This window comes from Neovison vison, chromosome 2 (assembly GCF_020171115.1).
Source record: "Neovison vison isolate M4711 chromosome 2, ASM_NN_V1, whole genome shotgun sequence".
In the NCBI taxonomy this organism is placed as follows: domain Eukaryota; kingdom Metazoa; phylum Chordata; class Mammalia; order Carnivora; family Mustelidae; genus Neogale; species Neogale vison.
This window is the reverse complement of record NC_058092.1, coordinates 44,101,611-44,122,425: the sequence shown is the minus strand read 5'-3', so window position 1 is coordinate 44,122,425 and position 20,815 is coordinate 44,101,611. Positions and strand designations below refer to the sequence as shown.

Genomic DNA, 20,815 nt, shown 5'->3' with positions numbered 1-20,815 from the left:
GGAAATCAGCATCACAGAACATCAGATTCTCAAGAGATATTAAAGATCTTCTAACCCTCCTTTCTCATTTGACAGATGAGGAAAATGATGTCCAGACAGGTTTGTGCTGCAGGCCTGGTGCTAATAGGGCATAACCAACTTGGTAGATAGACACTGCCATAGTCCAGCCAGAGAAGGGCAGTGTTTTCCTTTAGGCAGGACCTGACCGATACTCATGATCCTCATAATCTGTGGGCCTTGCAGACCCAAGATGAGTCAGGCTTCTTGTGAGTCAGTCTGTTGACAAGCCATCCTTGGCCATTCCTAGCCCATCAAAAATAGAAGTCCAGGGGAAGGGGATGAACAGGCCAATTTAATTAGTGTGGGCTCTAAGGTACCTTAAGGTAGCCCTATTAAATTAAACTGCCTAGGGGAAAAAATAACTGTAATTATTTCCTTCAACTCCCTCCCAACCTCCATGCTTCCCTCATTCACAAAACAACCTTTAAACTAGGGGCTTCCATACAGACAACCGTAGACTAGGGTTGGGTATTTCCCCTTTTCGGTACCCTTCCCAGGCGATCTCCAGGTCCCCCCAGAGAACAGAGTGCGTCCAGAAGCATCCGTAGGGCCTGGCTGTATTCTAATTTAGGGAGGCTGTTACACTGAGTAGAACATTATTCCAAAAATGCACCGAGTCTCCTTCCTGAACCAATGCAGATCGGTTTGCTGCGGGGCATTTCTTTTAAAAGCCCCTTTTCTCTTTTCAACAGATCAAAATAAGCAAACTTTAATGGTAGGGAATTATTCTTTATTTTGTTGAAATTTAGTTCTGAGTTTTCCTACTTGAAACGTGTTTTCCCCAGGACACTGACCTATCCTTTAATTGTTTGGTGCGAGGCATGTTAGGGGGAGGGGCGTTACTTGTTTATTGGAACAGCGCAGTTAAAAAAAAAAAAAATCAACCTAGGCTAACAGTTTCAAGGCTCCCCTAAAGATGTATCCAAACAGGCAGCCAATCAGCGCTTACACAGCTTTTTCTGCTTGACTCTTTTAAAGAGACAGTGCCCACAGTGTTTTATCACATTTAAAGAGAACCGCGCTCTGAAAGCAGTCTGAAAATGGGGGACTCTTCCCCTATTTCGCTGGTTTCTGGTCTCAGAAGGGAGTCATAGTGTCTACTTGGGGTTCCCAGCGTGGACAGAGAGGAGTCCGCGGCAAATAGCTGGGTCACTCTGCCAGCACCCCCCCCATTTCCCATTGTACACCTGGGTCACTGACAATGGAAGCTTCCCCTCCCCCCAAGCCTGACTCTCATGCCCCCCCCCCCAACTCCCGAATTTAGCTCCATTTATTTGAAGTTTGCAGATTTCTGTGGCGCGCATTTCCACGTTGCAGGGCACCCAGGTGACGCCCCGGTACCCGGGAACGGCACAGTCTCCTGCGGAGAAGCCAAGGGGCTAACTTTCGAGGGCTGCCAGACCTTAGAAATTTGGGAGCAATCACTCTCCCTTCTCTTAGCACAAGCCCCCCCCCCAGGCTCCCCAAAGCACGCCGAGGACCTCTATCGCGCGGCTCCACTTTGGGGCTTTCCAAAGTATTTTAATGATGTAGTAAAGGAGCAGCCGCGCGCCTCGGCGCCGGCTCGGGCCGCCCAGTTCGCAGCGTGGAGCCCCGGGCCCGACACTCGGAAGGCCGACAGGGCAGGAGGGAGGGCCGGGGGCGGGGCGGCTGGGGAGCTGACTGGAGTCTGAGGAGGGGGTCGGGGTCGGAGCCCAGGGGGGGAGAGCCGGCGAGGGGGAGGGGGAGATAAGGGCTGGGCCGGCGCGGGCCGGGCTAGGGGGGTGTTGGAAAGGAGGCGAGGGGCAGATAAGGAAGAGGGACGTGGCGGGAGGGAGCCGGTGGCGCTCCGCTTAGGGGTCCGCGCCCCCTCCCCTCCGACGCTGCCGCAGCGCCCCCCGCCCCCCTATGGTCCCCGCCGCGGAGAGCGCCGGGCAAACCCCCTCGTCGCCGGGGCCAGGAGACGAGAGCTCCCCCGGCCCGATTCGAGTCCCCTCCCCACAGCCACAGAAAAGAGAGGCGCGCGCCCCCGGGCACCCCCGGCTCAGCCGCAGAAGCAGGGGCAGCGGCTCGGTGGAGGCGGCCGCAGCGGGGACTGCCGCGGCCGGGCGCTGACAGGGCGTCCCTCCCGGGCCGCCGGGCCCGCCCCCGCGCGCCGATTGGCCGAAGCCGCCATCAATCGCAGGACGTTGACGCCCGCCTCGCTTCCTCGCCCGGGTAGCCACGTTCGGTTGAGCTCCAAGTAGACCAGCGGCAGCGGCGGCGGCAGCGGTGCCGGAGGCGCAGAGGGCGGCGCAGGCGGAGCCGGGCGGGCGGGCGCACGAGCGAGCCAGCGGGCGGCCGGGCCGGCGGGCGAGCGGCGGCGGCAGCGGCACCCCAGGCCGAGCCGGCGCGGGAGGAGTTCCACGGCGATGGGGCCGCGGCCGGGGCTGACGCTTTGACAGCTGGAAAGAGCGCGGAGCCAGCGCCTGGGGGGGAGGGAGGGGAGCGCGGCGAGGAGAGCGCGAGCGGGCGAGCGAGCGAGGCCGGGGAGGGGGCCGGGAGCGAGGGGGCAGCTCGGGAGCAAGCCGGAGCGGTAGCGGCGGCGGCGGCGGCAGCGAGGCTCGGCGCCCTCTTCTCCGCAAACCATGTTTGCCAAAGGCAAAGGCTCGGCGGTGCCCTCGGACGGGCAGGCTCGGGAAAAGTAAGCCCTATTTTCCAAGTGGCGGCCGCGCCGTCGCCGGGCTGCGGGAGGGCGGTGGGAGGCAGGTGGGCGGGCGGGGGCTGCTGCGCCCCGGGCCCGGCGCCGCCTGCCTGGCCCCTTCCCCGAGGCCGCGGCGGGCGACGTGGGAGAGCCCATTGTTGGGAGGCGGCGGAGGCCGGGGCGTCGGGGGGCGCCGCCGGCGGAGGGGGCACCTGGTGGCCGCGGGGCGTGCCGGGCGCGGGGGCCCCGCGGAGAGGGGTGGGCGAGGTCCCGAGCGCGAGCCTGGGCGCCCGCCGCGGCGGCCGCACTTTGCCCCGCGGGCGCGGGCAGGGGGCGCGTGGCTCCCGTAGCCCCGAAGGCTCCTTTTGTCCGCCCGCGGCGTGAGGAGTGCGTGCCGGGGGCTTTGTTCGGCGGGGAGCGCTCTCCCTTGCCTGCCCCTCGGCCTCGCCGCCCGCCCCGTGCTCTCCGGGGCGCCGCGCTGGGCAGGGACGGCGGCGCCGGCTTGGCCCTGGGCTTGGGGGACAGTTGCTTGGGGGGGAGCTGATGAGGGTGGCGCTTTGCTGCCCTCTCCAGAGCGCGCTGAGCACCCCGGAGTCCAGGACTGAGTCTCCCCGGACCCTCAGAGCTGGAGAGAGGGTGGCAATGAGTGGGTCGGGAAAAGGAGGGAGGCTCTGGGGTCGGGAGGCTTACAGAGTTTGAGAGACCTAGGTGGATTTGGCCCCGACGCCAGTTGGAAGTTCAAGTTTGGGGGGCTGCTCTCTAGCTCTCAGGCTCCAGGCAGCGCGTCCCCTGGTACCCACCCCCTGACTGCTTCCACCCGCGGCCCCGAGACAGGACCGAGCTAGCTGCTCACCTCTGGTTGGGGCCACAATGGGACAGCGCAGACAGGGCTGGAAGCCGGCTGGCAAGGTCCAGAAGCGAACGCCCCGTGTGATCTGACGCCTTCCCTCTTTTTCTGTGCCCCTTGCCCACTTTCCAGGTTAGCTTTATACGTCTACGAATATTTACTGCACGTAGGAGCACAGAAATCTGCACAGACCTTCTTGTCGGAGGTGAGTGGAACTCCCCCCACCAACCCCCATCATCCAATTTCTTGACACCCCCTCTTCCCCACTATTCTTAGAGCCTTTGTTTTCAGGAACAGCCACTGTGGCCACCATTTTGAATTTTTATCACCTTTTGGCATTTATTGTTAGTTGGTCTTCACAGCCTTTTGGCTCCGGGAAGCCCCCAGCCCACCCTTCCTCTCTGCTCCTCTTAAGCGGTCTCTGCTCTCTGCTTTCCAGATTCGATGGGAAAAAAACATCACGTTGGGAGAACCGCCTGGGTTTTTGCACTCGTGGTGGTGGTAAGTTTGTGTGATAGTTTTGCGTGTGTGTTTGTTTTGTTCTGAGACCTGAGTCTGGGTGAACAAAGACAGGCAGCCTGGAGCAGAAGCCCACGCCTTAGCTTTTGGGCTTGGCACAGACCAGGGCGCCTCTGGACATTCAGACTAGGGCTGGTGAAGGAGGAAAAGGACAGCAGAGGCTGGTTCCTGAAGTTTTTGCTTCTCTTTCCCCTCCTATTGAGAAGCTCCTAAATCATGCCTAGTGTTTATATAGAAACTCCTTTACTTTCCTATCTCTCTCCGGGGCACCAGGCGGGGTCTTGAAAAAACCTTGAAGGATTTTTGTCAATTCTACATGCTGCTTTAATTAGAGGGAGTGGGGGTGGGGAAGGGTGGGGAGGATACCAGGTCTGTTTTACAGCTGGCCTGTCCCTTCCTTTTTCTTCTGTGAGCTACAAACCTTTAGAGAGCAGCTCTACTGGGTCCTTTCCCAGGCACCCTGAGAAAAAAAGCAAGAAGGGGCTGCCACTTCCTTTAAAGATACTGATTCAGACTGACTGGACTTTCCTCTCCTCTGTGGGCCCTCCCCCTAACCCCCAGCATCCCTAAAACCACAAAGTTTCATTTTACCAAGAACCTTAACTGGTTGGTGTTGACCTCACAGAGTGCTTGTAGTCGGTAGTTGGTAGTTGGTGGCTTTCCCTTATTTGTGACCCTTTCCCTCCTTTATCTGGGTCCTGCTGGTGTGGGACCTCTGTAGGTCCCGGTCTCTCCTTGTAGGTTTGTGTAAGAACACGCGCTGAGGGTCAGCAGGAATGAGTCGCTGTGAGTATAAGACCTGGCTGTTTCGCGGGACCGATTGGTGGAGTCTCTGGCGTCCTTTTGAAAAGGACAAGAAAGCAGAATGGCTTTTGATATTTTGGTGGAGTTCAGAAGGATTGGAGTGCCACGTCTTGGGATCTTAGCTGTGCGTTTTTACCTGACCACCAGTTCAGGTTACTGTTCCGAGTCTCTTTGAAATGGGGGGGGGGGCGGCGGGGGATGAAGTGTCTGTTCTAACTTGCACAGAGAAAATGCGTTTTTTAATTATTTCTGCCAAACTTGGAACTGCGGTGCTGTGGCCTGAGGATTCTACCTGTAGGAGTGGGTGATAGGTTTTCTGGGGTGGTTTGGGAGAGCAGTATGTGAGCAGGGTGGGTGCGTCTGACCATCACAGATTTTTGCAGAACCTCGGGTTTAGGAGTAAAAGTTACTGAGAAGGGGGCCAGGGAGTTTGTAGTGTTCGAAATCTTTAGTGTGTGCTGTTAATCCAATGTGTGCTACTTCAGGGGACAGAAAGGAATGTTTTTGAGCCTCTATCTGCAGCTATTAGGAGCCTCCTATTTTCTCGTTCTGTCTGATTTTCTTGTTGTGTCCATAAGCAGCACCCCCCAGCCCCCGCCCCAATCTTCTCCAGCCTTGTCTCAGGCCCAGGAACGGGGAGAGTCTGTTGTGCTGGACCTGAGCAGTGGTGGCTCTGAGCGGCTCTGTCTGTGGTCTTGTTAGAAGTTGCTTCCGTGCCATTCGACACTGAGCGAATGACAGCTGAGACTCTCCAGGTGGGAGGATGCCTAGGCGCTGATTCGGAGTTGATCAGGCCCCGGAATTTGGACACCTTGAGCGAGATGGCTTGTTTGATGATCTGCTGAGTCGGTTGTTGCTGTTGGGGACAGGAGCTCTAGATTGGGAGTCAGACTTATGCCCAGGTGCCCGTTTCCTTTGAGTGGTTCCCAGCCCTGGGCCTTGGGCTTCTGACCTGAAGAGCCTTTCTAGGGCCCTGTATTAATACCAGTGACTACCGCATGTTTGTGTAAGCTTTTACTGGTTGACAGATGACTTGTGGGTCTGTTCTCATGTAATACAAAGTGTTAGAGTGACTATACCAAATCTTGGAGGCCCAGATGAGGCAGAGATATCTAGCCCTGCCCCTTGCCCCCTACCCCCACCGCCCTTTGCTGGATTGGTGGACAGGTGCCTCTCTGAGGAGGGCTATTTCAACATGAAAGGACAAGATACTGGGTTGTCGACAGCCTCTCCTTTGGCTAATTGATATGCATTCTTTAGGGGTGTGGGGGGGATGGTTCTTGCATAAGAATTCCTTGGGGGAGGGCCTGGATGGGACTGAGGGGTGAGATGGGAGGGGTGGGGGTGTGGGCTCTGAGCTCTGGGATTAAGAACCTGTAGGTTTCCTTTATTGCTAGTCACCCAGATTGCTCCGCCTATGAATCATAGTCCTGACTTTGACAGTTTAACCTTTTTGTGAAATGTAGCCATTTTGGTTGGGGGGGATGGTGGTGAAAGGAGCACAGATGAAGGAGGCCCAGATTCTTACCCAGATTCCTACCTGTCCTATCTGGACCCCCATGAATGGGTTGTACTAATCCATCCAAGCTTCAGTTGCCTCTTGAATAAAGGAGGGTTAGTCACCTTCCTTAAAGCACCACTGTAGTACAAGCAAGGTCACGGTAGTACAAGCAAGGTCACGGGCGGGAGGCACCTAGCGCACAGTAGGTGCCTCATGGCCAAGAACTAATACTCTTAGGGCAAAGGTCTGGCTTGCCAGAAGATGTTGGTCCATTGTGTTTTCAAGCCCGAGTTTAAAGGCTGGAAATGTGGGATTAGAGCCTTTGGGAGACGCCGTGCTGTTAGCCCCATACGTTGTGCACTTGTCGCGGGTACACGAGTGATAATTAGTAACCCGATCTTATTTTATTTTTCAACTTGCAGCGTATTCTGGGACCTTTACTGTGCAGCTCCTGAAAGGCGAGACACTTGTGAACATTCGAGTGAAGCAAAAGCCTTTCATGATTACGTGAGTAACAAATTTTTAATCCTGGCAATAATTACAGGGTTGGATAGCTCTAACTTCTTTAGTACCAGAAGCAAATACACAGCCATTTGGCAGTGGTCTTTGTTTTCTCCTGGCCTTTTTTTGTTCTGCCCACCTCCCTGCTGCCCTTGCCCCGTTCTAACTTGGGGAACCATGTTTCGTAATGTGGTAATTATGCAAAAGAGTATAGATACCTATCTGGAGGATAAAATGGTGGTGTTAGGGCTCAGCTGTAAGAGGCTGATGTTCAGAGCGGACAGTTAGCTAGCTGGGAAGGGACTGAGTCTCCTTGGTGTTGGTTTAATTAAAAAATTTGCCGTCGCCACTGCCACAAAACAAAAACAAACACGAAACTTGTGTTTCAGAGCTGAAAAGGGCTGGTTGAGTGAGAGTTTGGTGAAATGGACTCCTTCCTTACTTCCCAGGGAGCAGCCTTTTCAAATTATGTTTTGAGGTGTGTGTGTACGAGTGTGTGTATGTGCGCGTGTGTCTTTGTTGGAGGGCTCAGGTTGTGCCCACTGAGACCCATGTGTACTTTGAAGTCCTTGGCTGGTCCATAATCTTGTGTCCAAAATGTTTTTGTGAAGATAGTTAATTTCATCACATCATAGCGCTTGCTACCCTATCATTCATCCTCTACCTGGGTGAGTTTCTTAAGATTTATGAAATGCTTATAAGAGCGACGTCTGCTGCATATCCATCTCCCATGGCAGTCCCCCTCAAAAAAAAATTAGACTCCAAACATGGGTTGGAGTCAGAATTTATGATCAGATGAAACACGATCTGGGGGAGGTGGGAGATGGAAGGGGAAGCGTCTGCAGTTCTTCCCAGCCTCCTTCCAGGCTTCATCTCCCGATGGCCTTGTAGATGGGTATCTGTGTGTGTGTGTGTGTGTGTGTGTGTAAGAGAGTGTGAGTGTGCGTGTGCACATGCACACAAGAGGTGGTTTATTTGGTCTTGCACTTTTTCATGAGGTCGGTAGGAATGGTCTCCAAGTTCTAGGGTATGGAAGTTGGTTTCTTGAATGTTGTCAGGGTCCACCCACTTGGTCAGGCCATGTGTGCCCTCTGCTTGCAGAGGGGGGATGCACCTAGGACACCAGAAACTGGCCTAGGACACGCGAACCCATCTGGTTGATTTTCACAAGTGCCATTACCATGAATGTCTTTATGGTGACAATTGCTCCTGTAGTAGACGGAGTTAGCCGCTCCGCAGGCGGCTCACTGGTTTTGAGACTACTCAACGGGATGAACTCTTGTTGTGACTGAAAAGTTAATGCCCTTGGACAAGACCGCTGAGGAAGTGGACCTGTTCTTGTGCCCTCTCCAAGGTTGAGAAAGAAGCTGGCGCACGGTACTTATGGTCTGGTAAACTTTTAGTAGTAAAAGGTGAGGTGACTGGTTCTCTTGTGATGTGGTTCTTCTGGGAAAATCCGTGGTGATGATCTTAGGGTTTCCTGAGCTGGAGGATGGGGGAGGAGGCCAGAAGGAACATTAAGCATATAAAAATAGTTGGTGAATTTGACCTTTCTACCTAGTAAAAAAAAAATCTTCCTCCTTTTTTTTTTTTTTTAAAACGGTTAGAGAGTGCATTCCTGTGTGGCCAGTCTTGGCTGTGCAAATGGTTTTGTTTTAAAGTAGTGAGGGATAGGTGGACATGCCTATTTCAGGTAAATCTCTTGATAGAGGATGTCTTTGCTCTCTTTTGCAAGTCGTTGAAGAAGTTAATAATTTTTAACTAAGTTTGGTGCTCTACCAAATGATGTAAGGTGGTGGCAATTTGTGGTTTGGTCTGCATCTTGAAACAAGACGGGTGGCAATGAAAGTGCACATGGGTTTGCTTTCCATAATTTATTAAGGAATGGTGGCAGAATTACGTGGCAAGTTGAAATCGGCATAGATGTGTAGAAGATGCTACTAAGTGTTGATGTCCCACTGATTGAGGCCCAGGATTCACAGATTTGGGGGAATAAAATTCTTTTCCCTAGATTGGACTCCGTTTGGTGTCATTGGCTTGAGAGTGAGGTCGCGTGGGGGGGCGTGTGGAGTAATGAATGGCGACAGGGAGGGAACATCTGTATGGTGGAGGAGTTACGGGGTGACATTGGATTGCCGGGGTGACAGAGGACCAACTGGTAAATTAAGAGAAATTTAAGACAATTAAGAAAAGGAACTGTCTCTTCTCTTTGGCCTTCTCAGACCTTCGTGTCTTCTGTCCATCCTCACGGCTACCATCTAGTTAGCCCTCATTCCTTCTTGCTAGAATTGTTGTTGTCTCTTTCCAAGCTCCCTTCCTCTTGTCTGGAATGCATGCCTCTCTTATCCATTCAAATCGTATCCATCTCTTAACTTCTTTGTGGACTTCTGTGATAGTTTCCAGCACACTCTGATCACCCCACCTCATTGTCTGTGGAGACCATCTATCTGTGTACACAGAGTCTTTGTTGGCAGCTCTCCATGTACTGGGCCCCCGTGCTGACCACTTTGGTTTAGTCTCTTGTTCCAGCTGCCAGTGGCCTGGTAAGAGGGGTATTGTTAACTCCCATTTTGCAGATGAGGAAGCAGAGGCCCAGAGAGGTGAATCCACAGCTAAGGGGTAGAATGAGGATCCAAACACAGTCCGTCAGCGACTCCAGGGTCGCGGCCCCTGACTGCCGAGGCTCAGCCCCGCTGGTCCGTGGCGAGTGTCATTTGTTCGCACCTGTTCCCACTACTTTCTCTTCTAGGCATGTCTTTCCAACCGCAGCTTGTTAATTTTTTCCCTGCCAGAGGCTGTTTATCCGTCTACAGAGCTGTCCGTCTCTGTAGCTCCCACAGTACCTTGCACACAGTAGGCGTGCATGCTCATTGAATGAAGGGGTTGAAGACCTACGGGTAAGGAAAAATAGGTCATTTGGGCTCACTGACGAGCCTGGCCTAGAACGGCCCTTGGCGTGTTGGAAGATGTTCCTTTGGTGCTTTCACTTTTGCTGGGTGGTCTTGAGCGCGGCGTTCTAATGCTGGTTAACTAGTTACCGTACATCCTGTCGGTAAGAGTGGGCAGTAACTAGCCTCGGTTTGCGGGGGTAGTGAGTAGCAAGTCTGCGGGGCAGAGGTCAGGGAGGGGTTGCCCGGTTGCTGCTGTGGGGCTGGACCGGTCTTGGGAAAGGACCTGTCTCCGCTCTCCTAGGGAAAAGATTTTGTGTTCCTGACAAATTGTCTCCCCTTCCTGACAGCGGGGTCAGGGGTCAGGTGATCGTAAAGGTTCCTCTCAGGTCAAAGCCAGGCAGTAGGGCCTGGAATGAGCCAGGTGACTCAGTGGGGGAGGGGGCTTAAAATTTCTTTGAATTGCTGAGTTTTCATTTGAGTCAGTCTGTCCTCCCTCCTGCCCTCCCCCCCAAGCCCCCAAACACCTGGAACGTTATTTGTAAGCCCTGATGTTGACCACGTGTAACGTGGAGTGTTTGGGCGTTCAGTACGAGAATAGACTTTTCTGAGAAATTGGTTTATCCTAAGTCAGAAGAGCCCTGAGGTCCTGGGAGGAGGCTCATGGGGACCCTGCTGTGGTTTTGGGGGGCTCTTCTACTCTCACCAGAGCAGTGCTCCTCAGGGCATCGGTAAAAGGCCTTGGGGTACCATTGGGTTCTCTTAGACCCTGTTGTTTGGGGCCTGGCCTTTTGTGGGGTGGATACCTGTTCCACCTGTGTCTCTCACCTTGGGCCAACTTCTCTGCTTGCTTTCCCCCCCTGGCCTGTGTGGCTGGTAGAAAGAAGTATTTTCGTTGTCTTCTTGGCTGCCAGTGGCCCTTTCCCTTGTGTGGTAGCTAAATGTGTGTTTTCTTCTTGGTGGAGAAATGAGTGGAGTAGGTGTGCCCTGGCGGTGCGGCCTCTGACCTGGAGGTGCTGGAGAGCCGTGGGGGCTCCTTGCGCGGCTCATGTCATGGCAGTCGTTATAAAGCCTTTCAGGGCAGGCTTGTAGTTGGGCCTCATGGTGCGTCAGGGGTTATTCTTGAGTTTCAGCCCCATTTCACAGATGAGGAAACCGAGGCCTGGAGTTCAGATAGTCTGTGCAGGGGCATGTAGTGGGGGTGGGGGTGGGGCGGGTGGCAGAACTGGGACCAAATAGGATTTTTCAGGTTCTTCCTCTCAACTTTTGACAGCCCTCATTTGTGAACAGAATTCCTGCTGAATGGAGGGGAGGTGCTGACACTTGACCCCAAGTGTGCCCATGTATAGTCACTGAGGAAATGAATTGGGCAGCGAGTTAGTCTGAAGCCCCTGAGAGGTGAACTGCGGAATCACTGGCAGGGGGGGACAGGAGCTCGGGAAGGGAGTTTGTTCTGGTACAGTGGCTCTCTTGGCAGGGAAAATGTGATAAAAGCTCTGGCCTTGCCTTCCAGAAAATACCCGTGTCCCCACAAAGGAGACTTTGTACCTGATTTCGGAAGGTGTGCAGACTGCTGCCCCTGACCCTGGCCCTGGCCCCTCTGTGATTCCCAGGGAAGAACTTGGGGCAGATACTAGACATGGAATCCCATGACCTTGACGAGTGTGGAACCTCAGTTTCTCCGCTCTGAAGACCTGAGGTCCCTTTCTGCTCTGCCATTATGAGCCCCTGACAAGGAGGGCCTGGCTCCCTTTCCCCTGGTGCCCCCAGCTGTGAGCCTAAGTCTCCAGGCTGCCAGGGGGGATTAGGCAAGTGCCCCAGAGGCCTAGGCGTGGACGTGAGCTGAGGTATTTGTGGCTCTGTGGCAGGGGTCCAGCGTCCTTGGTGGGTTTGAAATAGCAAAGTGATATTTGAGAGGGCTCTTCTTGGATGTGCTGAGCTGGGGTTCCTGCCAGGAGGGGAGTGTCCGAGCCTGCCAGAACCCTTGGGGGGTAGGGGCGGGAGGGGGCGGGAGAGGAGAGCAGTGCAGGCAGAATGGGAGGGGAAGGGCCATGACCCGCCTCTGAGGAGCTGTGGAGTGCTCTCCCTAGAGATAAGCCTGCCTAGCCATCTGCCCAGAGGTCCTGGCAAGTTCGTAGCAGTTGCCTTTGGCTCTGACCCTTGGCACCCTTGTGTGGCAGATTAAAAAAACAAAACATACACACAGTTATTTCTTTCCCCACCCGCCTTGGAGCTTAGACTTTGTGTTGCATCCTTTCTTCGGGCTCCTACCCCATTTGCTGCTATTCCTCTCACCCCAAAGGCTGCCAGACTCTTCCATCGGTAGCTAATTAAACACTAAATGAGTAACTGGAATTGCATTTTGCCAGCACCCAGGCTGTGCAGCCACCTTAATGGGTTTCAAGTGGCGGCAAGACCCCAAATTGCAAATCCTTGCCCTTTATTTCAAGGCAGGAGGTGGGGCCAGGGCAGGGGCGGGTAGAGTGGTGGGGACCCAAACAAAGTTTTTGGCAGTGGTCACTTCATTTGAACTCCAAGACCAGCCGTGTGCACGTCTCTGCATAATGCCATCTTTGTTAGCTAAGCATTTGCAAACTTGGACCAAGAGTTAGCTCTGTGGGCCACTGGGCGGGAGGAGCCAGAGACACCCAGCTCTCCCTGCAGTGTCCCCAAGGCTGTCTTAATTTTCCAGGGGAAGTGGGTGCTCTACTGGAGACCTCAGGCCAGACCTGCCCGGCCCCCTTCCCCCTGACTTTTCTGCCTGTGTGTGTGTGTGTGTTTAAAGAGGGAGAAGTGGAAGGGAGGTGTGTGCGCTTGAGAGCCTGTCAGCCAAGATAACAGAAATGTTACACTAGCTATAGCCTTTATAATAGTGTCTAGGGTTTAGAGTATTTAGAAAAATTAATCTTTTTTAGCTTGGTAATAATTCTGACCACGGCACAAGTGCATTAGACGATTCACATAAACTTCTTTAATACATGTTGCTAGGAGCTTACAGCAAATAGACAATAACGATTGTTTGTTTTTGATTCGCCAGGGTAATGGGGTTTTCTGGAGCCCTGGCGAATGGGCTTAAGAAATGCTTCTCTCCCGTGTTTTGTTTTGTTTTTTCTTGGGTCTTGAATCCTCTGGATTTTGAAGGGCTTGGGCTCTGGCTGGTGGCTGGGACACACACCTAAGTTCCAGCCCTCACTGTCGGTTCCTGGTAGGATGACAGACTTTCAGGTTTCCTGCTGTGTGGGTGGGGGAGTGGTGATCCCTTGGCATGAAGGGGTATCCCCTTCAATTGAGTAGTATCCCCTACATAGAATGGTTGTCTCTCTGTGCCTGGTGAATTTGTTTATTTTGTCTCTGCAGCCTTAAAGTTTTCCCCCAAACCTTTTAATATGATGGGGACAACGGCATCTTTTTCTGGGAGGGCAAGCTGACCTGAGAGAAGTGGACACTTTAATTTCCCATGGGTACCTGCCAGTGCCTGTGCTCCCCTGATGTGCCATGGCGTCCCCCTTCGATACCAGTTGTCTTTTCTCCTCCCCACACCCCTGCAACGGGCAGAGCGGGCAGTCCTGCCACAAGCTTGCTCCGATAAGTGCTCCCCGGAGACGTCTGCACCCCTTATCTGTGTGCGGCAGAGAAGTCCTGTCCCCATCCCACATGGTGAAGTGGTAAAGACCCAGAGGGGGCTTGCGACTTGACATCAGCAGAAATCAGGATTCAGATTTTGGCTCCACAACAACCCCTTGTTCCTGGGGGAGCCTCCACTGCTCAAGGTCCATTCTCTCCATGGTGGAATAGACACAGGGTCATCCTGGCTCATCCTGCCGCAGAGGGGTTGAGAGAAAGGCAAGGAAGCCCGGCCAGAGGTTAGTTGTGTGGTAAGGTGCTGTGTAGATGCTGACAGGGATGGATGGGGTCGAAAGCCTCTAAGTCGAGTTCCCCTGTTCGATATGGAGACTGCCCTTGCCCGCCTCCCGTCTCACTCAACTTTTTGGTGGTGCTGGGAGTCCCAAAAAGGAGCCTTAGGAAGCGAGCTGGGGAAGGGTCGCTGTTGGGGGTCTGTGGGAGGCTGGTTCTGGTGCTGGGGCTGCTTCCTGATTGGGCTTCCTGGCTCAGCCTGAGGGAGGTGGCGGTTAGTCGGCTCCCAGACCAGGAGCTGGAGACACTGAGGTGTGTGCGGTGCTGACGGGTTCACTGATGGGCTGCCTGCTCCGTTCACCGTCTCACTGAAGAGACAGGTGGAGCCCAGGATGGGATAAATGCTCCGAAAGTCCTCGTGCGCGACGATCTCCGTCTTCTGAGGGACCAGGATGCTGTCAGGACGGGTGGTGGGAGAAAGTGAATGGTCCCAGCCCCTGTGGCCGCTGAGAGATGTATAGTATAGATACATGCACATACATGTATACATGTATGGATGTATAGTATAGATGTACAGATGGTGTATATCTGTCTGCAGCAGGGTTGGAGGTGATGGAACTGGAGGCCACCTTGTCATCTAACAAGTAGGTCAGCTGAGCTGCAGGGGGGAACCTCACCGGAGGTCCCCAGTAGGACTCACACCCACAGACCCCATTGGGATCGAGGACACTTTCCTCTGCCTTGCTGCACTCCAAGCTGTGCAGACTCAGGCACGTCAGTTGGCCTCTCTGTTTCTCGATTTCCTCAGGTGAAAAATGGGGTTGATGAAGTATAGCCTCCTTGTAAGGTTGTCTCAAGGATGAAATGAGCTGAGGTGCCTTTATGACCCTACACCCTGCCTCTCTGATAGGGCCTGGCACAGCAGAAACACCGCACCAGTGTGTGTTCTTCCTTTTGTGACTGCACCTGGGGCCCTGGATGGATCCTGGTTTTCTGGTGGCCAGAAGGGCAGCAACAGCAGAGTGGGCTTGGTGTGGGAGGTGTGTGCCCGTGGACTTGAACCGTCATGGGCTCTCTCATCTGTTGATTAGTGCTCTGGATCCCTGGGTTCGAATCCACCATCTTCCAAGTACCCCTGATCAGCTGGGGGGTGGGGTCCCACACACAGCCTCCAGACCAGCCCCCGTGCTCGTGAGGATGAAATGAGACACGCCCAGGGGCACCCTGGCCAGCACCTGGACTGGGTTGTTTATTTAGGCGACCGTTTTCTCTTATGTTCTCCACGTCTCTTGACCTAGGAACCTGGAGCTTTCCCCGGCTCCCCCACTGACCCTTTCTATGGTCCCTGAGGTCCCATCTGTGGTCCCACCTGAGATAGGGGCTTTTTCCTCACTTGCCCTCTGGCCCTTCTGTAGGGCAGATGCCAGCCTGGAACATGGTGGTCTCCACCAGGCCTGCCAGGACCACCTCCATGGGAACACCCCTCCTTTCTTCTTCTTTTATCCCCAGGAACTCTGTGTCTGTATTCACTTGTTACTTGCTGCCCAGAAGGAGAATGGTTAGGGTCAAGGTTGTATCTCTTCCCTTCCCAACTTGTAGATTGCAAGCTCTCGAAGGGCAGGAACTACCCCCCACTCCTGTGTGCTACCCCCCACTCCTGGAGCTTATTGCAGAGTTTTGAATAAATCCCTAGACTGGGGAGCTGGACTCTGAGCCTCGAGAAGCAGGAAAGGTCTGATACCTGCCCAGGGATCAAATGTGTTAGATACACATTTTGATGGAGACGGGCAAGTGGCACATGGTAACGCCTTGTTTTGCAACCTGTGAGCTGTGACCCATTAGTGCCTTCGGAAATCAACTTAGTGGGTCACGACTGGCAGTCACAAAAAAATGAAACCACTGTTATCACACGGAGTAAGCATAAGTATTATTTGGGGAAATCTCTGTTTTCTGGGATCGCCTTGTGAATACACACGTGTCCTGAGTTTGCGAAGTCAAGTTTGTCTTCTTGGGGATCTTCGTCTAAACTTTGAAAGCCACTAGCCCAGAGAGGGCTGGGATTGAGTCTTGGGACCCAGAGGTGGGCTGACTGAGGCCAGGTGACATGCCGTTGCTGATCCTGCTTGGTTACCTGTAATAAGGAGGGAACGATTCTCACCGCCACAGGTTCTTGAGAGAGCCGTTTCCTCACCGTGCCTCGTGGTTTCCTCGGTGGCCGCCTGTGGTGTTTGCTGCTGTATTCTTCGTGCAGAGAACACGTAAAAGGTGCTTGGCAGATGCTTGCCGAATGTTGAACAAGCAGTAGCTCCCACTTGAAGGCTGCCGCTTGTCCCTGCTGGCTGGCCATGGGGCCCCTCCTCCCCGGGTGTCTGCGGGCGAGGCGGGGTCCCCGGCACCCTGCGGAGGGGGGTGTTTGAACATCTGCAGGGCTCAGCCTCTGGCCATGGCAAGAATCTCAAGAACAGGTCTCAGGGCATCCTGTCTGACCCAGGTTGGCCCAGCCTCCCAAATTCTCTGTCCCTTCTCGGTGACAGCTGTTTGCACAGCCCCTGAGGCAGGCTTTGTGTCTCCCGTTCTTTGTGTGCTTGGGGGAAGTGCCTGACATTTCACTTCTGTTTCACAGTCCTCTGACCTTAAGAAGCACGGCTGCTCCCTGGGGCCCCTGTCTGAGGTTTTCCTCTGATCCTTCTCTCCCGGTCACAAAAGGCCATTTGAGAGAGCAGGCTGTGGGGTGGCACGCCTCCCCCGCGCCGGGGATGCTCTATGCAGCTTTGTGAGCTCTCGGGGTAGGCAGAGCAGGGCTTTGCAGACTGGAGTGGGAGCGCAGTGGGCCTTTAGTCCCAGGTGTCTGCCGTGGGCCGGCTCTGTGCTGGTTGGTGTGGGGGACCGAAGCAGTGTCACGGATGGTACACAGTATTTGGACTTGGAGGACCAGAGGTCCAAGTGCTCGTTCTTCCAGATGGCCTTGGGTGAGTCATTTGGCCTCTCTGAGCCTTCGTTGGATCATCTGTGATTTGAAACGATGTGAAGGAAGGCCTGGATTTTATTTTTTTATCCCCCTGCCTCAAGCATTTGGGGTGTTGGGTGAGAGCCTGTGAAAATGGTTTGTAAACTGTGGTTCCCCTGTTGAGAAGGAATGTGAACAGACTATCAAATCCTAGAACGTGTGTTGAGAAACACGCTCTCAATTTACAGATGGGGAAACTGAGGCATAGTGGGACAGTAACACAGCCCGTCTGTGGTCAGATGGACACCTGATTCCCGCAGCCGCCACTGAGTCTGGAAAACCTTTGTTCAAGAGTCTGGTGCCTATGCCTGTGCCACAGCTAGGAATTTTTCAGCTTTCTTTGGGCGATGCTGTGGGCTTCCTATGGCTTTGGCCCTCCGTGGCCTGTGCCGAGCGGGGGGCAGATGGCCCAGTGGGCAGGCCTGGCGTTGGGCGTGTGCACGCTGCTGTTCTTTTCTCACTGTCTTTTAGAAGGCTTCCAGTAGCAAATGTTATCCTCTCTCTGGAGGCCCTTCCTCTTGGCAGCGCCGGCCGCCCGCCGCCCGCCAGCTCCCGCTTGTGTTACACGAGGCCGCCCTGGCCCGCAGCTCCGGTGGCAGGTTTCGCCGCGGATCTCCGGGCTGGGGAGCCACTGCAGACCGGGGGGGTGGGGTGGGGGGCTGTTTACGGCATGACAGGGAGCTTCAGCCACCACGTTATCTCCGAATTGGCCAATTGATGGTTTCAGCAGAGCATTTCAGCATCGGGGAAGCCAATACAATTTGAGTTAGTTGTGATGACTGCCACTTTAAATACCGCAGTGAATTTCTGTCAGGAGCTAATGCGTGGGATAGGGAATTGCAGAAAACTTGATCACCAGAGTGCATCAGTCGATTCTGACCCCAAGCTATAGAAAATGAACTGAAATCTAGTTGACTGTCGCCATGTACTTTCTTTGGCATTATTTTGCTAGCAGCATCTCTGTTCCAGGGAACTTGAAGAGAAGAGACGAGGTGAAAATCATGGTGTTGGACTCCGGCCACCACTGCTGGAGGGGGCAACCGTCCATGGAGGCTGAGCCGTTGGGAGTTGGAGTGGTAGTTTCTTACTGAGGGATAAGTAAACCGTGGCGTTGTGGCATAGTAACAACTAGTCCCTCGTCTGATGAAGAAAACTGGTGTTTATTGAGCATTTGCTATGTGCTAAGACCTTGAAGAAATTGTTCTTATTTAGTTTTGTCCTGTTGGGGTAACACAGGGGACAGGATCTTCTTCCCGTTTCACGAAGGAAGAACTGTTGAGAACAGTGAACAAGTTTAAGTGCTAACTGTATGCCAGGCTCTGTTCTGTTCTTTAAGCTTTATCTCTTGTCCTCGGAACAGCCCAGTGGGTTAGGTTTGGTCTGCATTCCCTTTTTGTAGAAAAAGGAAAGAAAAGGAAACAGAGGCACTGGAGGGATTCGGTCATGTTGGAGGTGGACTTAATAGGGAAAGTGCTTTTCACTACCACACCATGCTGGAATTAGTACCAGATTTGACGTCTTTGCTGCCTAATTAACTGATGACCCACTGCCCAGGCCACTGTAGTTTAGTACTAGCGTTGGGAGCAGTAGGTGGGTGTGTGCCATGAGGGTGGTGGGTGAGCTGAAGCCCTGCGCGTGGGCTGGATGGTGTCTTACCAGGCTGGTTTTCAGTGACCTCGTCTGGGAAGACCACCTCTTGCTTTGGGCCTGCATAACCCCCATGGAGAGCTTTTCCCATCTCTTCACTGACAAGGCCACCTTTTTTTAATCCTCCGCCACCTCCTGTGGACTCCATGCCTGAACATAGTTCATTTGCAAATAGATTGCTTGCATCGAGTCATAATTTTAACTAAGAAATAGGAAAAATGAGAACTATGGCGTCGCTGATTAGAGCTGCTTAGCTGCTCAGGGGAGCTGGTGTGAGCACACCAGGTTGGTAGAATTCTACTCAACAGAACACACTGGGAATTTTGGTTCCATTTCAGTTGAGGTAGACGGGATTTTTGTTGAGCCAAAAAAGAAAAAAAAAAAAAAAACCAAAATCCCCCACCAGCCATGCTCTAGTCTCCAGGAGGTTTTTCAAGAGACCTGGTTAGCATCCTCTGGCTGGGAACCTGTGGCTTCCATCCTAGCAGTGTGGGAGGCTCCTTTGGCCTTGTTTTGGAATGGCCAGGGGTGGGCTTTGAGGAGAGAAGGCCCTTGTGTTTTCCACCCCTGGGGGTTAGCTGGGGCAGAATGCAGAGTTAGTCCTGGGTGGGTCATCCTTTGAAGGACAGGCTGCTCAAAGTCTTCCTGTAGGGAGAAAGCTAGGGGGGTTGGGTGGCCCAAGGGCTGTAAGACTGCTTGGAAGGCTCCCATCTCCAGAAGATGCTCCCTGGACCCCTGACCCCTCCCCTACAAATAAGTCCCACTTTCCCTGCTATTCTGAGCTGGCATCCAGGGGAAGGGATGGTTCACTGGGTAGAGCTCCTCTATCATAACCAGACTTCCCCACTGACTGGTGGTGTACGTAGCCTTCGACTGACTTCACTTTCCTGATTTATCCTGGGGCTGGTTGAGGGATACAAAAGTGATTTCTGGAGCAGTGGTGACCGACCTGCATTTGCCACACACCCTGGGCCAGGCCCTGTGTGTGGGCATGACGTTTATTCCTGGTCACTCTCTGCCGGGTGAAGGCTTTTTTATCCCCTTCTCTGGACAGGGAAACTGAGGCTTAACTGGTGATGAGGTCATTAAACAGGGGAGTCATGCTTTGACCCCCAGGCCCTTATTCCTAGTCTTCCGAGCCATTTATTCTAACAGACTTTTGGGTGACTTTCAGAGTGGGGGTCCTCGGGGGTCAAAATGCACTTTGAAAGAACTGGATCATTTCTGGTGAAAACTGTAAATGTGCGTCTTTAAAAAAAAAAAAAAAAAGATGTCAGTGACAGTTTGCTTCCCAGTGAGATGAATGCCGGTAAACCTATTTTGACTGTTAACTTATTTTGTTGCTTAAAAGCCAGTGACATGTAGCGTTGAATTTATTTTTCTTCACAACGTTTAAGTGTTTGCCACTTCTCGAGTGACGTGTGTGATTTTGGGAATTGCCTGTACTTTGGGAATGTAGGCCGCCACTCGAATTTCCAGCTTTTGCCTTAAGAGGGACTTAGGGGCAGGTGTGTGCGGGGCTGCCCCTGAGCTGTGGCCTGGCGAGCCGGGTGTGTACCTGTGTCTCAGGGTGTTGCCGGAGCCAGAGCCCGCTCGGAAGTTGGGGTCACAGTGGAGAGCCAATCACAGGAGTCTTTGTGACTGGAAGCCTAAATATTTATTCTGTTCTGTCCCTAATGAAAACAAATTGTCAACAGTTGTTCAGTAACTGACTAAATTAAAATCTGTAATTAGTCAATTAGATTAAAGAGTTGGCACAACCTGATTGTATCATGCTGGTTAGGTTATTAAGAGAAAGGGTGTGATTTTTAATTACTGAATGCTAATTTTGACAGTTTCAAATAGAAACAGACGTGTTTTTCCCCCTTTCCCTAATTCTGAATGGTTTGGAAAGTAAAGATACTCAGTGTGTAAATTATGGTTGTTTTTTTTTTCTTCTTTTCTTCTTCTTCATTTTTTTTTTTTTTTTTTTTTTTGAGGGAAAATAATCCGCGAAGGCCCTGCCATAGAGTAGGGAGAATTTACTTAAGAGGCCACATTGGATTTCATTGGACGGGTTAGCTAGAAATCCTTCCTTCTTTGAAGGATGGATGGTCTGGAGTTTGGCAGCTTTGTTTTTGCTTTAAATGAGAAGTTGGATCTGAGCTCCAAGTAGTTGAGTCATTGAGTTAGAGTTCTTTTTAGGGTCTCCCCTCATCTCTCACCCTGTGGGGCTTTTCTGACCAACACCCCAGAAACAGTAGTCTGGAAGAGACAGAGTCTGGTGAGGAAACAGCTGTGTATGGGAAATGTGGTGGGACTCAGAGATGCCAGCACACGTGAAGAGCCATATCTGACTTTCTAGAAAGTATTTTCTCATGTATGGGGCAGCCATGTGAGAGCGACAGACGAGGTGTAAGTTCTTACTGCTCTGCTTTATGGCTGAGGAGAACCGAGGGCCTAGGACAGAGGTACCCAGGTGTGGGGTTGCGGGAGGGGTGGACAGGTGGGTGGGAGCAGGTCTGTGGGCAGGCAGGCAGACAGG

General features: G+C 53.1%; 1 protein-coding gene across 3 annotated transcripts in view; it reads left to right on the top strand.

The window, feature by feature from the left end:
• The first annotated feature begins 2,597 nt into the window (after positions 1-2,597).
• Positions 2,598-20,815, top strand: part of SSBP3 (single stranded DNA binding protein 3) — a 161,351-nt gene continuing 143,133 nt past the window's right edge. For 2 of the 3 annotated variants that reach the window (XM_044238305.1, XM_044238303.1), the window contains exons 1-4: positions 2,599-2,722; positions 3,702-3,774; positions 4,009-4,070; positions 6,816-6,900. In XM_044238305.1, the coding sequence (XP_044094240.1) occupies positions 2,667-2,722; positions 3,702-3,774; positions 4,009-4,070; positions 6,816-6,900 (276 nt within the window). In that variant the 5' untranslated portion in view covers positions 2,599-2,666. Of the gene's footprint in view, positions 2,723-3,701; positions 3,775-4,008; positions 4,071-6,815; positions 6,901-20,815 lie in introns of all 3 variants that reach the window. The other variant, XM_044238302.1, reaches the window with a different exon arrangement.